We start from the raw sequence: 16,261 nt of genomic DNA on the forward strand, positions 1-16,261 counted from the left end.
TGGGCCCAGAATGGCAAAATGACTTAGTCAAAGTCACAGAGTCATTTAGTAGTAGTGAGCCTTTGTGCCCATGTCTCTTAATTTAATCCCCAGAATTCTTTGCACTATACCACACTGTTTCTGTAGCCTTGATTTATTCCCTAAAAATCTGGTATCTGCTTGCTTACTGTTGCTACATGATGGTGTAGCAGGCACCTCAAATTTAGCGTGCTTGCACAACTTTTGACTCTTTGTCCCTTGACAAACCTCTTTTTGTTTGCCACTAATTCTTTTCCACCCAACCAAAGTCTGAAATGTCCCAAAAGATTAAAGACAAACAAAAGCAAATTTTTACACTCTTACCTGAAATCACTGTAGTGCATTAGCTACCAAAAGTAATTTCCACATATTTTAGAAAGGAGAGAGGTTCAGTGAGCCTCACTCACAGGATAAAAGCTGAAAGCAAAATTCTAAAACAAAACTGCTAGTTACTATTTTAAAAGAGTCAAAAACTATAAAATAGGAAATGTCCAACTACCTTAATAGTTTGCTTCTTGGATAGAAGTGGGGGAATAAATTATTTTCATTGTCTTACTCTCACCATCCTTCTACTTCATCTTTGGTCAGAAGAAACAAATTAATAAATTTCCTAAATCAAATATAAAAACAATCCCACACTAGGAAATGAGGCAATAAATTGGTGCTGTAGAGATATTACGGACAACTAAGGTCACCCTCTTTTATATCAAACAATAAGCTAATCATGGAAAGGAAGCTAAATTAATCATTATGAAGTATATCTGTTTTGTCTGAGTGAAGATTATTCACAGAAATAAAAGACTACGGTCAAATGGAAAGAAAGATGCTGACTTTGAAGACATGAGACTCTGTTCACTATTAAGATATACTCTTAGTGTGATACCAGAAGAGCTCAGCAGGTCACGTAAAAATTTGAATGAATGATTCCCCAAATTTGTCCTCCTATCCCTGTATTCTGATTTCATGCTCACCATATCACTCTCTGTTTATAATTTTTCCCATATTTTTTGATACCAAGAAAAGTACAATCTAGATGACAAACATAAAAACTGGGCATTGGGGTCATATAAATATATGTGTGTGTGTGTATATATATATATATACACACACATACATATATATATCCTGGGGATATATATCTATATATATATCTATATATATCCATATCCTTATGGTATATATATATATCCTCCTACCATAAATCAATAGCAGAATGACAATATATCAACTTAAACTATAATGTTTACTAATCTTCTCTGATAAGAATCACCTGGGGTATCATCCTGCAGAACATGATTCACTCTTTTAGGGGCAGGGACAGGGAATTTGTTTTTTAATGAATATCATTAGTTATTATTATCTGATATTTCATGAGAAATATACCAAGGGAATATTTTCCTGATCCTTGGTTAATTTCAGCCCCTTTCAAGTTTGTGATTAGTGGCTCCCTGATTTGATAATGATCAACTGAAGATTCTGGACTTCCTGAAAAACATGGGACTAAAATGAATCTTTACAAAAACCTTTTATAGGAAATTACTACTATCCTTATTTTAAGGTTTAGATTTATATAGCCAATACTATGCATTTTTTAAGGCACCCAAGGTATGCAAGGAATCCTGGCTTCCTCTATATAAGTGGTCCTCAATGCTGGCTATATTAAAATTGTTTGGGGGAAATAGTCATGTTACAGCTCCATGTAAGATCAATTAAATCAGACTCTTTAGGGGTGGAACATGGCTTCCTTACTTTGTGAAAGCTTTTCAGATGTTTATACTTTAACTATTGTTGAGCACCTTCCCTAGACTGAGCCAATGATCTTTATTGTGATTAAAAACTCAGATTATATATCAGAGCATTTGTGCACTTATTTAGTGCTTATAATTATAAAATACACTGTATGTAGTTTTATCTTTAATTCCTCCTTTGTTTCTCCACAATTACAACAGAGTCTAATAGAGACAACATAGGACTTCAAAAGAGCTGCCAATCATATATCCAGAGGCAGTTCTAGTACTGTGGTGTGATTACTATTACTTTAGCCCTTGGCTTTTCCACAGAATGATGTTCTTTTCTTGTTCTCATCTGTAGACATCTCATAAAATAATGTATAAAAACTGTGTAAACAGGGCTGGGATTGTGGCTCAGCAGTAGAGCACTCGCCTAGCATGTGCAAGGCCCTGAACTGGATCCTCAGCACCACATAAAAATAAATAAATAAAATAAAGGCATTGTGCCCATCTACAACTAAAAAATAAATGTTAAAAAAATGTGTAAACACTTTCTTTGAAGTCAGGAAACCTATTCATTGATCTAAATATCAGAACTCCTGGTCTAATCCTATAATAAAACTTCATTATTTCTTACACTCTCCATTATCTTAGAAACTGCTCCTTCGCCCCATTCAGATTTGCTGTACTTGCCCCTGCTAGGATCCTTTGTTTCTGAGTTTATCCAGAAACTGAGGCTTCTTTGCATCTTGTAATTTTCAGAATCTTCGACAACCCAGCACTTGGATGTCCAATCTTCTCCTAATCACAGCCCTATCTCAGAACTCCTTGAATAAAGGTCTTTATTTTTAAAACATGAATTGGGTAGGGTATGTATTTATAATCTAACATTGTAGTTTCCAATTTGGCTTCATGTTGGAACCACTCAATGAATTTTAAAAAACAAAACAAAACACAATGTGTAGGATCCAGGGATGGTAATTTAATTGACCAGTGGAATGATATGAGCATTGGGATATCTAAAAGCCCCTCAAATAATTCTAATGTGAAGTCAAGGATGAGAACCTCAGGTCTAATGTATTAAATCCGGGGCAACAATTGAAAGTTACATGAAAGTAAAAAAATAAAAAGCAGCTTAATTTGGAACTCATGAAGAAAAACAAAAAACATCCAAATTACTTGTCTTAGAATTATGATAGAAAACAAAACTTTTTTAAAAAATTAATATTTAAACCTATTCTGTGATGAGATATACGTACACACACATACATACACATATCTATATATACACAGAGGAATCTATTCTATCTCTCTCTACACACACACTCATACACACATGCACACGCATACTTACACCTTATTTCACTTCACCTTTGTTCAATCCTATGATGTTAAATTATTTTTACTTTTTACCCAACAAATTTGAGGTGCAAATTCACAAGTGGCTTCAAACACATGTCTAAACCTATATTTATCCCTCTACATGATATTGCCTAAAATAAGCAATTACCAAATATAAATTGAGAAAAACTCATTACCATATAAAGCACTAAGAAGTATATTGCAGAATAAAATATAACCCCTTGTCTCAAGGAGAGTGAGTCAGTTGTGGGGCTATAATTGATGCAATTGTCAATGAACAGTAGACTATAAGAGAAAAAGTATAATAGCAAGAGCTATAGCAGTAATGGAAGTTGTGATGTATCACAGAGTACAGGAAGGATTTGAATTGTAAGGAAAGCTTACCAGGGGATGAAACAACATCAAATATGGAAGAGACAGAAATGAGCATGATGTGTGGAATTTGAACAATCTGTTCAACAAAATGTGAGTATCTATGTTGCACCAAGCATCATGCTACATGTTAGAAGTACGAAATGAATTAAACAGCCAGGTTTCCTACAAGACCAATGTGAGAAACAGATAAATGAACAAAGGATTTCGATCTCAGATGGTAAAAGTAAGAAAAGTATGTTTGAGAGGTATGGGAGCACAGTGAGGCATAGGCACTTAGCACAGTATAAGGGTCTAAAGATACTTCTCAAAAGAGAAATATGCATGGTCAACAAATGTATGAAAAATGTTCAACATCTCTAGCAATTAGAGAAATGCAAATTAAAACTACAGAGATTTCATCTCACTCCAGTCATGATGGCAATTGTCAAGAAAAACAATTAAAAATAAATGTTGGTGAGGAGGTGGGGAAAAGGGTACATTCATACATTGCTAGTAGGACTACAATTTTGTGCAACCATTCTGAAAAGCAGTATAGAGATTCCTCAAAAAAAAAAAAAAAGGAATGGAACCACCATTTGACCAACCTATCCCACTCCTCAGTACATATCCAAAGGATTTAAAATCAGCATATTACAATGATGCAGCCACATCAATGTTTATAGCTTAATTCAAATAGATAAGCTATGGAGCCAACCTAGGTACCCTTAAACAGATGAATAGATAAAGAAAGTGTGGTATATATACACAACGAAATATTTATTACTCAGCCATCGAGAAGAATGTTTTTATTACATTTGCTATTAAATGGATGGATCTGGAGACTATCATTCTGAATGAAATAAGTCAGTCCCATAATGCCAAAAGTTGAATGTTTTCTCTGATATGTGGAAGCTAACCCACAATAAGGTAGAGGGAGAAGAGAAATTCAGTAGATTAGACAAAGGGGAATGAAGAGAAGAGAAGGAAAAGAAAAGGCAGTGGAATGAATCTGACATAATTTTCCTATCTGAAGATATGAAGACACCACAGTAAATCACACCATAATGTATATACACAAGAATGACATCCTAATTAGAATAAGATATATTCCATGCTTATATAATTAAATCAAATGGATTTTACTATCATGTATAACTAAAAAGAACCAATAAAAATTTTCAGATGAAAGGATCTTTTAAATTTTCAATTGTATTAATTTCTAGTTTTATTGCATAGTGGTCAGTTTTGTCTGTTTTATTTTTGCTTTCTGGAATTAATAGACTATATTTATAGCATATATGAGAATCTAGCTATTCTCTCAAGCCAGGTGTGAGATTTGCAAAATATATAGCACAGTAGTACTCTATTCACTAAATTTTTGTTTTGGAAAATGTAGTTTTTTTTCCTTAAAATGTTATTTATGTTAATATGCCATGGGCTTATTTTGTTATTTTAGAGAAAATAATAATTATTAAAAAAATAAAAATTTCAGTTTTAATTTCCCAAACAGTGAATACCAATGGAAGTGATCTACACAAGTAGACACTCTTTGTAGTTCTTTATAATTTCTGAGTTATAAGAGGGTAGGTCCTGAGGCAACAATTTTGAGAATTGATACCTTGTAGAATTGTTTTACTTTGTTATCCATTCTAAAAATCTTTTTTCTTCTAATAATTGAATTAAACTCCTTACTCTTATTGACAATCCAAAAAATAATAATAAAATTTGTGGGAAAACTTGCAAAAAATGGGTTACCAGGAAAGACAATGACTTACCTAAACTTGGAAGGATGAAAAATAGTTAACTTGATGGAAAGAGTTGCTAAGAGCCTTATAGATACAGGAAATAGAAAAAAACACTGATAGGTTTTTAGGAATTTTTTTTTAAATTGGAATTGTTGTAGAGTAAAATACCAGGGGACAAGTTGAGCGAGGCATACGGGGTCAGATAAAAGACAGATCTAAAACTTTTTTTCTGTATGTTAAGAAAACTTGAAGTGTTTTAAGTAGTAAATGACATGGTTGTTCAACTATGTGTTTTTGAAGAATGTCTCTTTTGGCTATAATATAGAATATAATTTTAAGAGGAGCAAGCCTCCGGGCTGGGATTATGGCTCAGAGGTAGAGTGCTCGCCTAGCATGTGCAAGGCACTGGGTTTGATCCTCAGCACCATATAAATATAAAATAAAGACATTGTGTCCACCTATAACTAAAAAATAAATAAAAAGAAGAGCAAGCCTATATGTAAGGAGACCACATACATGAAGTGAATACAATTAACAGGGTAAGAGAAAATGAAGACATGGACTAAAAGGTTCTAAGTAGAAGTAGAGAGAAACAGGCAAGTTGGTGAAATATTTAGTATCAAAATTGGTAAAACTTAGTGACTAGGTGAAGTGAGGGGTAAGGAGAGAGAGGAATCTAGAGGAGTGTAAAATAATTCCCAGAATCCTACTTTGGTAATTGAGTGGGTGATGATCCCACTAACTGAAACTGGAACTTCAGAAGGAAGTGTTGTTTTACAGAGTAGAAGCATAAGTAATAATGAGTATAAGTTTGAATACTTAAGGGTATGTGAAATATTCTTGAAACATTCATGTAAAGTTATCCAATAGGCAGTTATAGATAAGAGTCAGAAGAAAGAGACAGAAGAAAGTCCAGAGAGATTTTGGAGATATCAGGACATGGGGATAGTTAAAATAATCAGAATGGGTGAAATCTCCTTAAGATAATGTATAGGTGTGCATAGGAACAGCAAAATAATGATAAAAACCCTGGAGAATGTCACTCTTTAAACCAAGATAGTAGAGAAGGAGGAGCCTATGCAAAGTACAAAATGTAAAGGATGAGGTTATAATGATGAACAGAGAAAACAATGTTTTAGGAAGCTAAGTAAAGATGTCCACTGCATTTAGAAATTTGGAGGTCACTATGACCCAGTGAGGAGTAGTTTCACTGGAGTGATATGATAGAGTGGTAGCATGAAGGCTGGGTGAATATGGACCAACAATGGCAATGAATTGAGGAGTGAGTGAATAACAAATTAAGACAGTAAGGGTAGAATAAGTTTTTAAAAAACAGAAACTTGGCTACCGAGGAGACAAGGAGAGTGCTGTAGTTAAAAGGGAACTCAGGGTTATAAGAGAAGTATCTGCAGGGGGGTGCTTAGGGTTAGAGGAGGAAGAGGATCTGGGAAGGGCAAGATACTTAGTAATCCACATCTGATGGAAAATTCCTTGTTGATAAAATTAAGAAAGAAGCTTGTCTAAGAAGTGTGATGAGGGGGAGTGTAGAGCAAGGGAAGAGAGTCTTGGAGAGTGATACAGTTTTAAAATGATTGTTAAGGGTCATGGCATTTGCAGATGAATGGACAGAATTACAGAAGATAATGCTAAATGAAGTTAGCCAACCCCCTCCGAAAAAAAAAAAAAACAAATGCCGAAATGTTTTCTTTGATATAAGGGGGCTGATTCATAGTGGGATAGGGAGTGGGAGCATGTGAGGAATAGAGGAACTCAACAGGGCAGAGAAGTTGGAGGGGAAGGGAGGGAGCATGGGATTATTAATGATGGTGAAATGTGAGGATCATTATTATCCAAAGTATATGTATGAAGACATGAATTGGCTTGAGTATACTGTGTATACAACCAGAGATATGAAAAATTGAGCTCTCTATATATAATAAGAATGTAAAGAATGGGGTTATATTATTTTTTTATTTATATATAGCAGCATTACGCTGTTATATATAAATAAAAAATAATTAAAAATGATTGCTAAGGAGAAAAGTGAAGGAAAAGAAAAAGGTTAAGTAGGACTAAAGACCCAAAGTGGTTAGATACCAAGACTCTGAAGAGGTACTCAATCTCTAAACTTATATAATTTTCTCAGCATTACTCAGTAGCCTGTATGCTGAAATAGAAAAGGTGGAAAACATAATATTTCATTACGAGAATGTAAGAGGTACAAATAAGCCATTCCAAAAGGTTCTTACAGCATCAAGGTGCAATATGATGGTAGAGGAAATACAATAAAGGACTACAGAAAGGAGAACCAGTTCTAATATTTTATAATACTTGAGGATGGACAGCATGTAAGTATCAAAGATGCCCTCAAAGATTCAAGTATAGATGGCTAATAAATAATGGTCCTACTGGCAAAGACAGAAATCTTGGGAAATTCAAGTTAGTTTTAGAGAATATTATTGATTCACTTTTAGATACGTTGAGTTGCATGTGAAGGCAAGACATTAAGTGCAATAATAGAGCTAGAAATTAGTAAGATAAACAAAACAAATACAATAAATAAAAATACATACATACTTTAGTTCCATATCGTTATGGTAGCCATTCCTGGGCTAATAAGGCCTGGGCTGGATAAAGGACATAAAGAAAGCAGTGAGAATGATGAAGGAAAAAAAAAACGAGAAAAGAGATTCATATGGAAGAAACACATATAAGCAACAGCAGATGGAGAGGAAGGTTGAAACATAAAGGAGAAATTGGTAAAGAGTGAAAGAGTTAAGGTGGCATATGTCAAATTGTTTTTTTCTTACTGTCTGTTTATTTGTAATATGGGCTTCTACTGCCACAGTTCTTTGAAATCCTCATTAGTTAATTTAATTTCTCTAGCAATTTTTAAATTCTCAAATGTTTACTGCTCTTCAGGCAATAGGCAAGAAAGGACAAATCTATTCTTTGAGTTCTAGCTTTAGAAACTAGTGTAAAATGACTTCAATGACTGAATTAAATTGATGATCATTCCCCTCCCTCCTCATCATATGAAAATTTCACCAAAATTCTTTATCTCTCATTATAATAACCTTGAAACTTCAGAGTACTAAAATGATTTCCCCTTTAATAGTGACAAAAGTGCAAACACTACTCATAGTTGACTCAATTAAAATTTACTCTATGCCACTAAACTATAAGCCACTTATCTCAGATACTTTCAGCTCAGAGATAGGAAAAATATCTTAACAACAGGACTCTGTCATTTCTCTAAACATCTTTTACCTTCAGAAGCCCTATCACTTCTATTTCTACACTTGCTTAAATCAACATTTAAAGGCATAAATACCCAGGAGTTATGGTGCACACCTGTAATCCCAGCAGCTCAGGATGATGAGGCAGGAGGATCACATCCTGCCAGTCTCAGCAACTTAGTGAGGCCCTAAGAAACTTAGTGAGACCCTGTCTTATAATAAAAATAAAAAGGACTGGGGATGTGGCTAAGCGTTTAAGCACCTATGGGTTCAATCCTTGGTACAAAAATAATAAAAAAGAAATAAAATAAGATCATAGATAAAATCACATCTGTATGGAACTTTGGGGGATATGTTAAATCACTTTAAGTAGGTTAAAATAGTACAAACATGGAGTAAGCACTTGATAAATATTAATTAACAGTTCACTGATTTATATATTATACCAATCTCTACTGAGGTAGGACTAATTTTTATGCCAGTTTTTATTTCTAGTACTGGAATTATAAGAGTTAAATAACACCCCTTCCTTCAAGGATCTCACATTGTAATGGGAGATAAAAACACATGGAGAGATACTTGGAAATGCAAGTTAAGAAAGCATAGAAAATTAGCCTTGAAGGAAGTAAAATGGCTTCCAGGTAGCAGCTGCATTTTAAACAATGAATAGGAGTTAGCCAGAGGAGGGTTATGGGAATTATTTCAGGCAATATGACAGCATGAACAAAAGTATAGAGACAAGAAACAAGACAATGGTTTCTGGAAACCACAAATGGTTCACAGGAAATGACCTGCATAGATTATGGCAGGGAGCAGAAAAGAGTGAGCCTGGAGAAGATAGGCAAGAATAAGAAGGTGCATAGCTATGAAGCTTAGTATTTATTCTTAGGAGATGGTGAGACAATGGAGGATTTTTTAAGAAGGGGAACAACAAGAAAATATTTGCATCTTAACTAAAACACTTCAGTGGTTTAATTGAGGGTATGTTTGGGCAGAAAAAAACTGGAGAGAGGGAGAGTAGTCAGGAGGTTATGGAAGGATAATGCTTTTCAAAATTTACTGGGTGCAAATCACCTAGGGATCTTGTTAAAATGCAGATTCTGACTAAGTAGGTCTGCAGTGGGGCCTAAGATTATGTTTTCTAATAAGCTTCCAGGTGATACCAATGCTGTTGATCAACAACCCACAATCTGAGTAGTACTACTTTAGGAAAGATGTTAGGGATCTAAGAATTTAGGGGAAGAATATGGCTGGAGATAAAGACATAAAATAGTGACAGCTTGGTGCCTGATTAGATATAGAAAGTGAAAAAAGTAGCATTGGGGAGTTCACAGGTTTCTACTTTGGATGAATACATTTTAAATGGCTTTGAGGTATCCAGGTAAAACAGCAGCTGCCATTTGAATATGTATGTCTAAAGTTTGACAGTAAGATCATAAGCCTACAGATGAGAGATGAAACCAGAGGAATAGATTTGAATCGTGTTTTCTAGAGTAAGGTCAAGAATGGAATTATGGGAATACATCTAGGTAATGAACAACCACAAAGAAAGAGCCCATATAGAGAACAGGTAAGAAATAGAAACACATTAGAAGAACCAGAGCATAAGGAATTACATATGACAAAGAATAGAGCTTCAAGAAGATAGGAGTAATGAGCATTTCCACATGAAATAGCAAAGTTTAGTAAAGAAGGAATTGAAAAATAACAGCAAGTTGAGAAAAAGAAATGGATGGAAGAGAAAGTATGAAAGGGGAATAAAATATACTAGTAATGAGAAGGTGCCTGTGGGGGAAAATGAAAAAACAAATGGTTAGAAGAGCAAGTGGGTCACTCCAGTCAGGATCAGTCTATATTGTGCCTGAACTCTTGCCAGACTTTCTTAGTTTCTTCATTCATCATCTCTCCTTCCCACTTCTGTTAACTGAAATCACAGAAGTCTATAAAGATCTTATAAACCATAATGCTTCACACTTCTAGTTACCAAAAATATGTAGACAAATGACATATATATACAAATAACATATATATATATATATATATATATATATATATATATCCTCATGCAATAAAGTGTTATTAACCCAACTAGTTTACATACTTGGTCCTTCAGGGAAAATGATATATTCTCATTTGTATTCCCAAGAATAGCCAGCCTAGTGCACAAGAGACACTTAAGCCATATTTAGTGAATGAACAGTACCATCACAATACAAATTTAAGGTACTTTTTATGAACCTAAGATAGCATACAACCATGTGAATACCTATATTTACTTCTGAATTAATAAGGGTCACCTAAACCATTCTGTGTTTCATTTTCTAGAATACAAACAGATCAAAGTAGATGGACTTCAAAGTCCTTACTTATCTAAAATTCCATGATTCCATGAATACCCTCAGTCCCTCACTCAATAAGAATAAAATGTTATATAAATAAACTAGTATGTTTTATGAAACATGAACTTCCCATGAAAGAGTTTTGGGATAATGTTGCTGTCTATCATTTGCATTTGATTTTACTGGAAGAGGTTTCTCTCTTATCTTGTCTACAAATGTCTTCCTAGCTTCATTTCTTTTGTGTTTTTTTTCCCAACATAATGTTGTTGGGCCATTATTGGACTATTAAAGGAAGCAGGACAGATTATTCAAATCCAAAGCACTGCTGGAAGAGGAAGGCATAGTCTTGTCTTTAGTCCCACCTGGAGGAGGCTTGGCAGCAAAAGGCTTCAGGAAGGTTGACTCTGTGTAAGTACGAACAGGCACACCTGCTGAAACAGTTATAATGAAAAGAGATCAGTATGTGTTCATATATTTGAGCTGCATTCATAAAGTATTACAGACATTTAGAATTCTTTAAAAACCCAGCATCTTTGGACTTTTTCAGCACAGGGATGCTGGATAGAAGAACTGAAGTCAAAAAGAATTTCCTTCTTTGAGAATGGAAATTTGAACACTCATTTATCACCAGGTTTTGCCAATAAAGACATGAGAGGGAAGGAATTTTCCACATCAGGCATTGCCTAAATTTTATTGGTTCATTTGAGGAACCAATAAAAGTATGACAATTGTCTTAGTGTAAAACAAATGGTACCAACCTCTAAGTTGATGTCTTTCTTAAGTAACATAGCAAATGCACCTATTCTGCCTAGGCTAAATTTTAACTTCTTCTTTTCCTTTTTTAAAAAAATTTTTTCTCAGTTGTTGATGATCTTTATTTTATTTATTTATACATGGTGCTGAGAATCGAACCCAGTGTCTCACATATACCAGGCAAGTGCGCTACCACTGAGCCACAGTCCCAGCCCCTGCCTAGATTTATAATGTTTGCATCAGAATGAAATTGATGCAGTTAAGACCATGAAACTATACCTGTTTCTACAATTCCAGTTATTTCATTGCTACTTCACTTTCTCTCCTCAAGGCCAAGACAATGGATATTGGTGTACGGAAGATATGGTTGTTATAAAATACTTTCTCTTTTAAGGCACACTAATTCTGTCCTTCATTAGATTGGCAGTCAGAAAAAATACAATTAAAGAGACTAGAATAACTTTAAAAACAAATTCTGGTTTCATTTGTTAAGAAAATAGTAAGTTTTAATACTGCTTCTTGTAGCATTGACTTTGCTGGGTGATGCCTATAAAATGACTTAGGAATTAATGTAGATGAATTTTACATGCCAGGTATACCTTAGAACTACAAGGTTGAAGCTACTTAGAATGTAAAAAAAAAAATTTATTTCAGAGGATTAATCATCATCTTTTTTGTTTTGCACACAAGTTTTTCAAAATAGAAGTTGGGTTCCCCAGAGTGTGCTCTGCCTTTTTAGATAATTTTGGGTCATATCTCTCTGCACTGGTAGCCCAACATTACAAGAAGAAGGGAAAAAATAATATTTTATAATTTTCTGTATCTTTTGAATTTAACATAACAAAATTACTCAGCAACTACTGATTGATAATGCTAGTGGTACTTTTTCTTTATATTCATAGGAAGAAATAAATGGAAAGCCAGGGTAAAAGGAAAGTCAATAACTTTCTTTTTGCCTGCAGTTATAGCCAGGAAAGGCTGCATCTGTGATTATATTATGGTGAAAACATTGTTCTGAACACACATTTAAGACATCATTTTGGCAAGTACTACAGCAATAAAGAAGATGCCAAGGGGCAGAAATAAGAAAGTGTTAAAGAGCTTATTACTTGATTATAAACTGATAGAGCTCTAGCTACTTGTTAATATTTACAGCAGTATAGCAAGTCACTTGCTTTATTTGGATTTAGCAAACTGAAAGTGAGATGTCATAACACCTTTTAAATTCAGCTAGCAATTATAATCTCCATTGACAAGGACACAGAAAGAGATTAACTGAGTAGAAGAAAAATAATTAAGTTGTTTAAACTGAAGTGAAAGTCTGCCTGATAAAAAATGGATGGCAGGTTTGAGGGAAAAGATGTCTAGATCTTTTATTAAAGAAAAAGAGGTGAGTAGGGGCTGGGGATGTGGCTCAAGTGGTAGCACGCTCGCCTGGCATGCGTGCGGCCCAGGTTTGATCCTCAGCACCACATACAAAGATGTTGTTTCCGCCAAAAACTAAAAAAAAAAAAAAAAAAAAAAAAAAAAAAATCTTAAAAATTCTCTCTCTCTCTCTCTCTCTCTCTCTCTCTCTCTCTCTCTCTCTCTCTCTCTCTAAAAAGCAAAAAGAGGTGAGTAGAACCTTACCCATCTCTGGTTGAAATCCTGATGGAGATACATGATAATGTTCCTCTGTTAGTTGCTTCAGTTTTTTAGCATGGACCTTCCCCACATAATGAGATTGAGCAACAATTGGAGAGCTAAAAATCATGTTGCAGAGATCACAAAATTTGTTTCTGTCCACTACTCCACTCCTATGCACCTGAAATAAGCACAAGCATGTTAGAATGATTCAATAGCTCAAAGTTCAGAATTATTTTTTTAAATATTTTTAGCTGTAAATGGACCAAATATCTTTATTTTTTTAATGTGGTTCTGAGAATTGAAACCAGTGCCTCATACATTCTAGGCAAGCACTCCATCACTGAGCCACAATCCCAGACCCAAAGGTTAGAATTATGACATTAACATAGACCACTCACCATAAGGTTCCCAACATGCATCTTCATTCTCTTACCAGGCACTTCATTTTGTTCCCCATGCATTTGAAAATAAAATCTAACATTTTGAGCATGTTTTTCACTCTGAAAAAAGATATGACTTTGTTTATCCAATAACAAAGTCATCAAAATTTTATCTCTCTCTGAATTTAAAGACAGTACTCATGAGTTTTATTACATTTAAACTGTATTGCTTATGTAAAAAACTTCACAGGCTTTCAAATCTCTAAATCTCACTTAACATAAAAATAATGCTAAAATTTAGAAGTCAATCATTTTTAGGTTCTCATTTTTGACAGACTTCTAGTTGCTACCCAATATCAAAGGTCTTCTTCCTTAGTTACAAACCCTCGTCAATGGTCCCAACAAAAGAATATATTTTTCAGCCTCCCTTTCTATAAGATCTAGTCATGTAACTAGATTCTGGCCAGTAATAATCTGAAGTGTTTGGTGAAACTTTTGGGATGTTTCCTTAAAACTTTCCTTAAAAAGATAAGCCCTTCTTCTATCCTACTTCCCCCATGCTTCTAGAATTATGTTGAAAAGGACAGAATTCACCTTGGACCACAGGTAACTGTGAGGACAAAAGCCAGTTCATCAGATCAGAAAGACATGAAATGCCTAGGTCACTCCTAATAGTACTGAGCTGTCATAGGATTCTAACACTGCCTACCTCTCAAAATATTTTATGTGAGGAATTAAACCTTTCTGGATTCAAGCAATATTAGAAACAATCTCTGAACAAATATATAACCTAATACGTAAGAAAAATCAAGATTAAAATTAGTGTAGGGAGAGGGTAAATGAACAATTTCTTAACATACTGCTTGAGGCAACATTTCTCTTTTTTTTTAAATAGAGATAACCAAAACTTTAATTATGATTGAAACATAGATATGATAAAAAATAAAAGAAATAAGACACAATATATACACTTTTAACAGAGAAGTAAATTCTATATTGGGGGTTTTGGCGGGTTTTTGTAATTTTTTTCTTTGTTCTAATTAGTTATACGTGACAACAGAATGCATTTCATTTCATTGTACATAAATGGAGCACAACTTTTCATTTCTCTGGCTGTACACGACGTAGAGTCACACCATTTGTGTAATCATACATGTACCTAGATTAATGGTAAAGTACTCTCTTTACAGAATTTTAAATAGTCCATCATACAGAATAGGAAAGGAAATAACAAGCCAGAAGCCTGTAATACTATCTAGTTTCAATAGATGTCTAGGTTTTGCTCTGTTTCTTTCAAAAGTCCTTTTTATGAGGTAAAATTTTATAGACACAGTCCTATACCCTCATGCCCACAATCCTTTCCACCTCTCTTCCTCCCCACAGGCAAATCTGATATATAGCATTTCCTTTCCTGCATTTATTCTTTGACCACATTTACATGTGTATGTAAAGTTTACATACTGCTCTTTAAAACATTACAAAAATACAAAAATTGAATCACTTAATATATATATATATATATATATTTTTTTTTTTTTTCAAATTGCTTTTTGAAACTCAGTATTAAAGGGGCTGGGGTTGAGGCCCAGCAGTAGAGTGCTCGCCTAGCATGTGTGAGGCCCTGGGTTCAATTCTCAGCACCACATTAAAATAAAGATATTATGTCCAACAACAACTAAAAAAATAAATTTTTTAAAAAACACTCAGTATTAAAGATTTATCCATATTGATACATACAGTTCTAGTTCATTCATGTTACATACTATATAATATTCTACTCCACATTCTACCCATCCAGTCCTCTATCAAGTGCAGTTATGCTTGAATTTATTTTGCTTTTACAAACATTTCTGCAATAAACATATCTCTTAACATACATGTTTAAGTTTGAGCAGATACCTACAAATGGAATCCTTGGCTTCTAAAATATGTAAATTTTCAACCTTATGAGGTATTGTAACATTCTGAGGCAATTTATATCTCTCAAGGTAGTGTTTCTGTCTCCTGATATTCTGAAGTGTTAAGTATCATTAGATTTTATATTTTGCCAGTATTATGGTTTTTATATGATAGTCCATATAAAGTATCACTTTTATATGGTAATCCATATAAAGTACCACAATATCATTTTAACTGCATTTCCTGTTTGATCACTAATTCAGTATCTCTTCTATAGCCAGTTAATATCCCTTTCCCATTTTTATTTTGGGTTCTTATTCTAACTTAGTGGTAATCCTTTGTATATTCTAGACACTAATCCTTTGTTATTTATATGAGTTATAAACATCACCCAATGTGTGGCTTATATTTGACTTTATTGTGACATTTTTTGCAGATAATATAAATTTCTCTTACAGATACTGTGATTTAATTTATAAAGCTGTGACTTAAAGGTGAAATTGCTGTAGATATAGGGAAACAGTCCAATATAATAAAACAGAAGAATATCCTCAAAACAGACCATTGGGTAGAAATTAGTATACAATGACGTGTCCACCACAAATCAGTGGGGGCAAGGATGGACTATACAACAGACAGTTCTGGGATATCATGCACAAAAATCAATATCAGATGGATTAAACACTTTTACATATGAAGTAGAATTTTTCAAAGTTTTAGAAGAAAGTGTATAGAATAGTTTCTTAAACATATAAGCATAGATATAAAAGGAGATATTAATAAATGCAACTTCAAAACTTTTGCTACCCACATTTT

At 33.8% G+C, this 16,261-nt stretch overlaps 1 protein-coding gene across 24 annotated transcripts in view; it reads right to left on the reverse strand.

Annotated features, from left to right (window-relative positions):
* Positions 1 to 16,261, reverse strand: part of Zmat1 (zinc finger matrin-type 1) — a 249,553-nt gene that overhangs the window by 8,078 nt on the left and 225,214 nt on the right. For 20 of the 24 annotated variants that reach the window (XR_013431771.1, XM_021720472.2, XM_040283271.2 and 17 more), the window contains 2 exons: positions 13,170 to 13,344; positions 11,150 to 11,218 (listed from right to left, as the gene is read on the reverse strand). Coding sequence is in view for 20 of the 24 variants with exons in the window: in XM_021720472.2 (XP_021576147.2) it covers positions 11,150 to 11,218; positions 13,170 to 13,344 (244 nt within the window). In the remaining 4 variants the exon portion in view is untranslated. Of the gene's footprint in view, positions 1 to 7,782; positions 7,837 to 8,563; positions 10,060 to 11,149; positions 11,219 to 13,169; positions 13,345 to 16,261 lie in introns of those variants that run through there. The other 4 variants (XM_078034531.1, XM_040283382.2, XM_078034538.1 and 1 more) reach the window with 4 other exon arrangements.

Source organism: Ictidomys tridecemlineatus, chromosome X (genome assembly GCF_052094955.1).
Source record: "Ictidomys tridecemlineatus isolate mIctTri1 chromosome X, mIctTri1.hap1, whole genome shotgun sequence".
NCBI lineage: Eukaryota > Metazoa > Chordata > Mammalia > Rodentia > Sciuridae > Ictidomys > Ictidomys tridecemlineatus.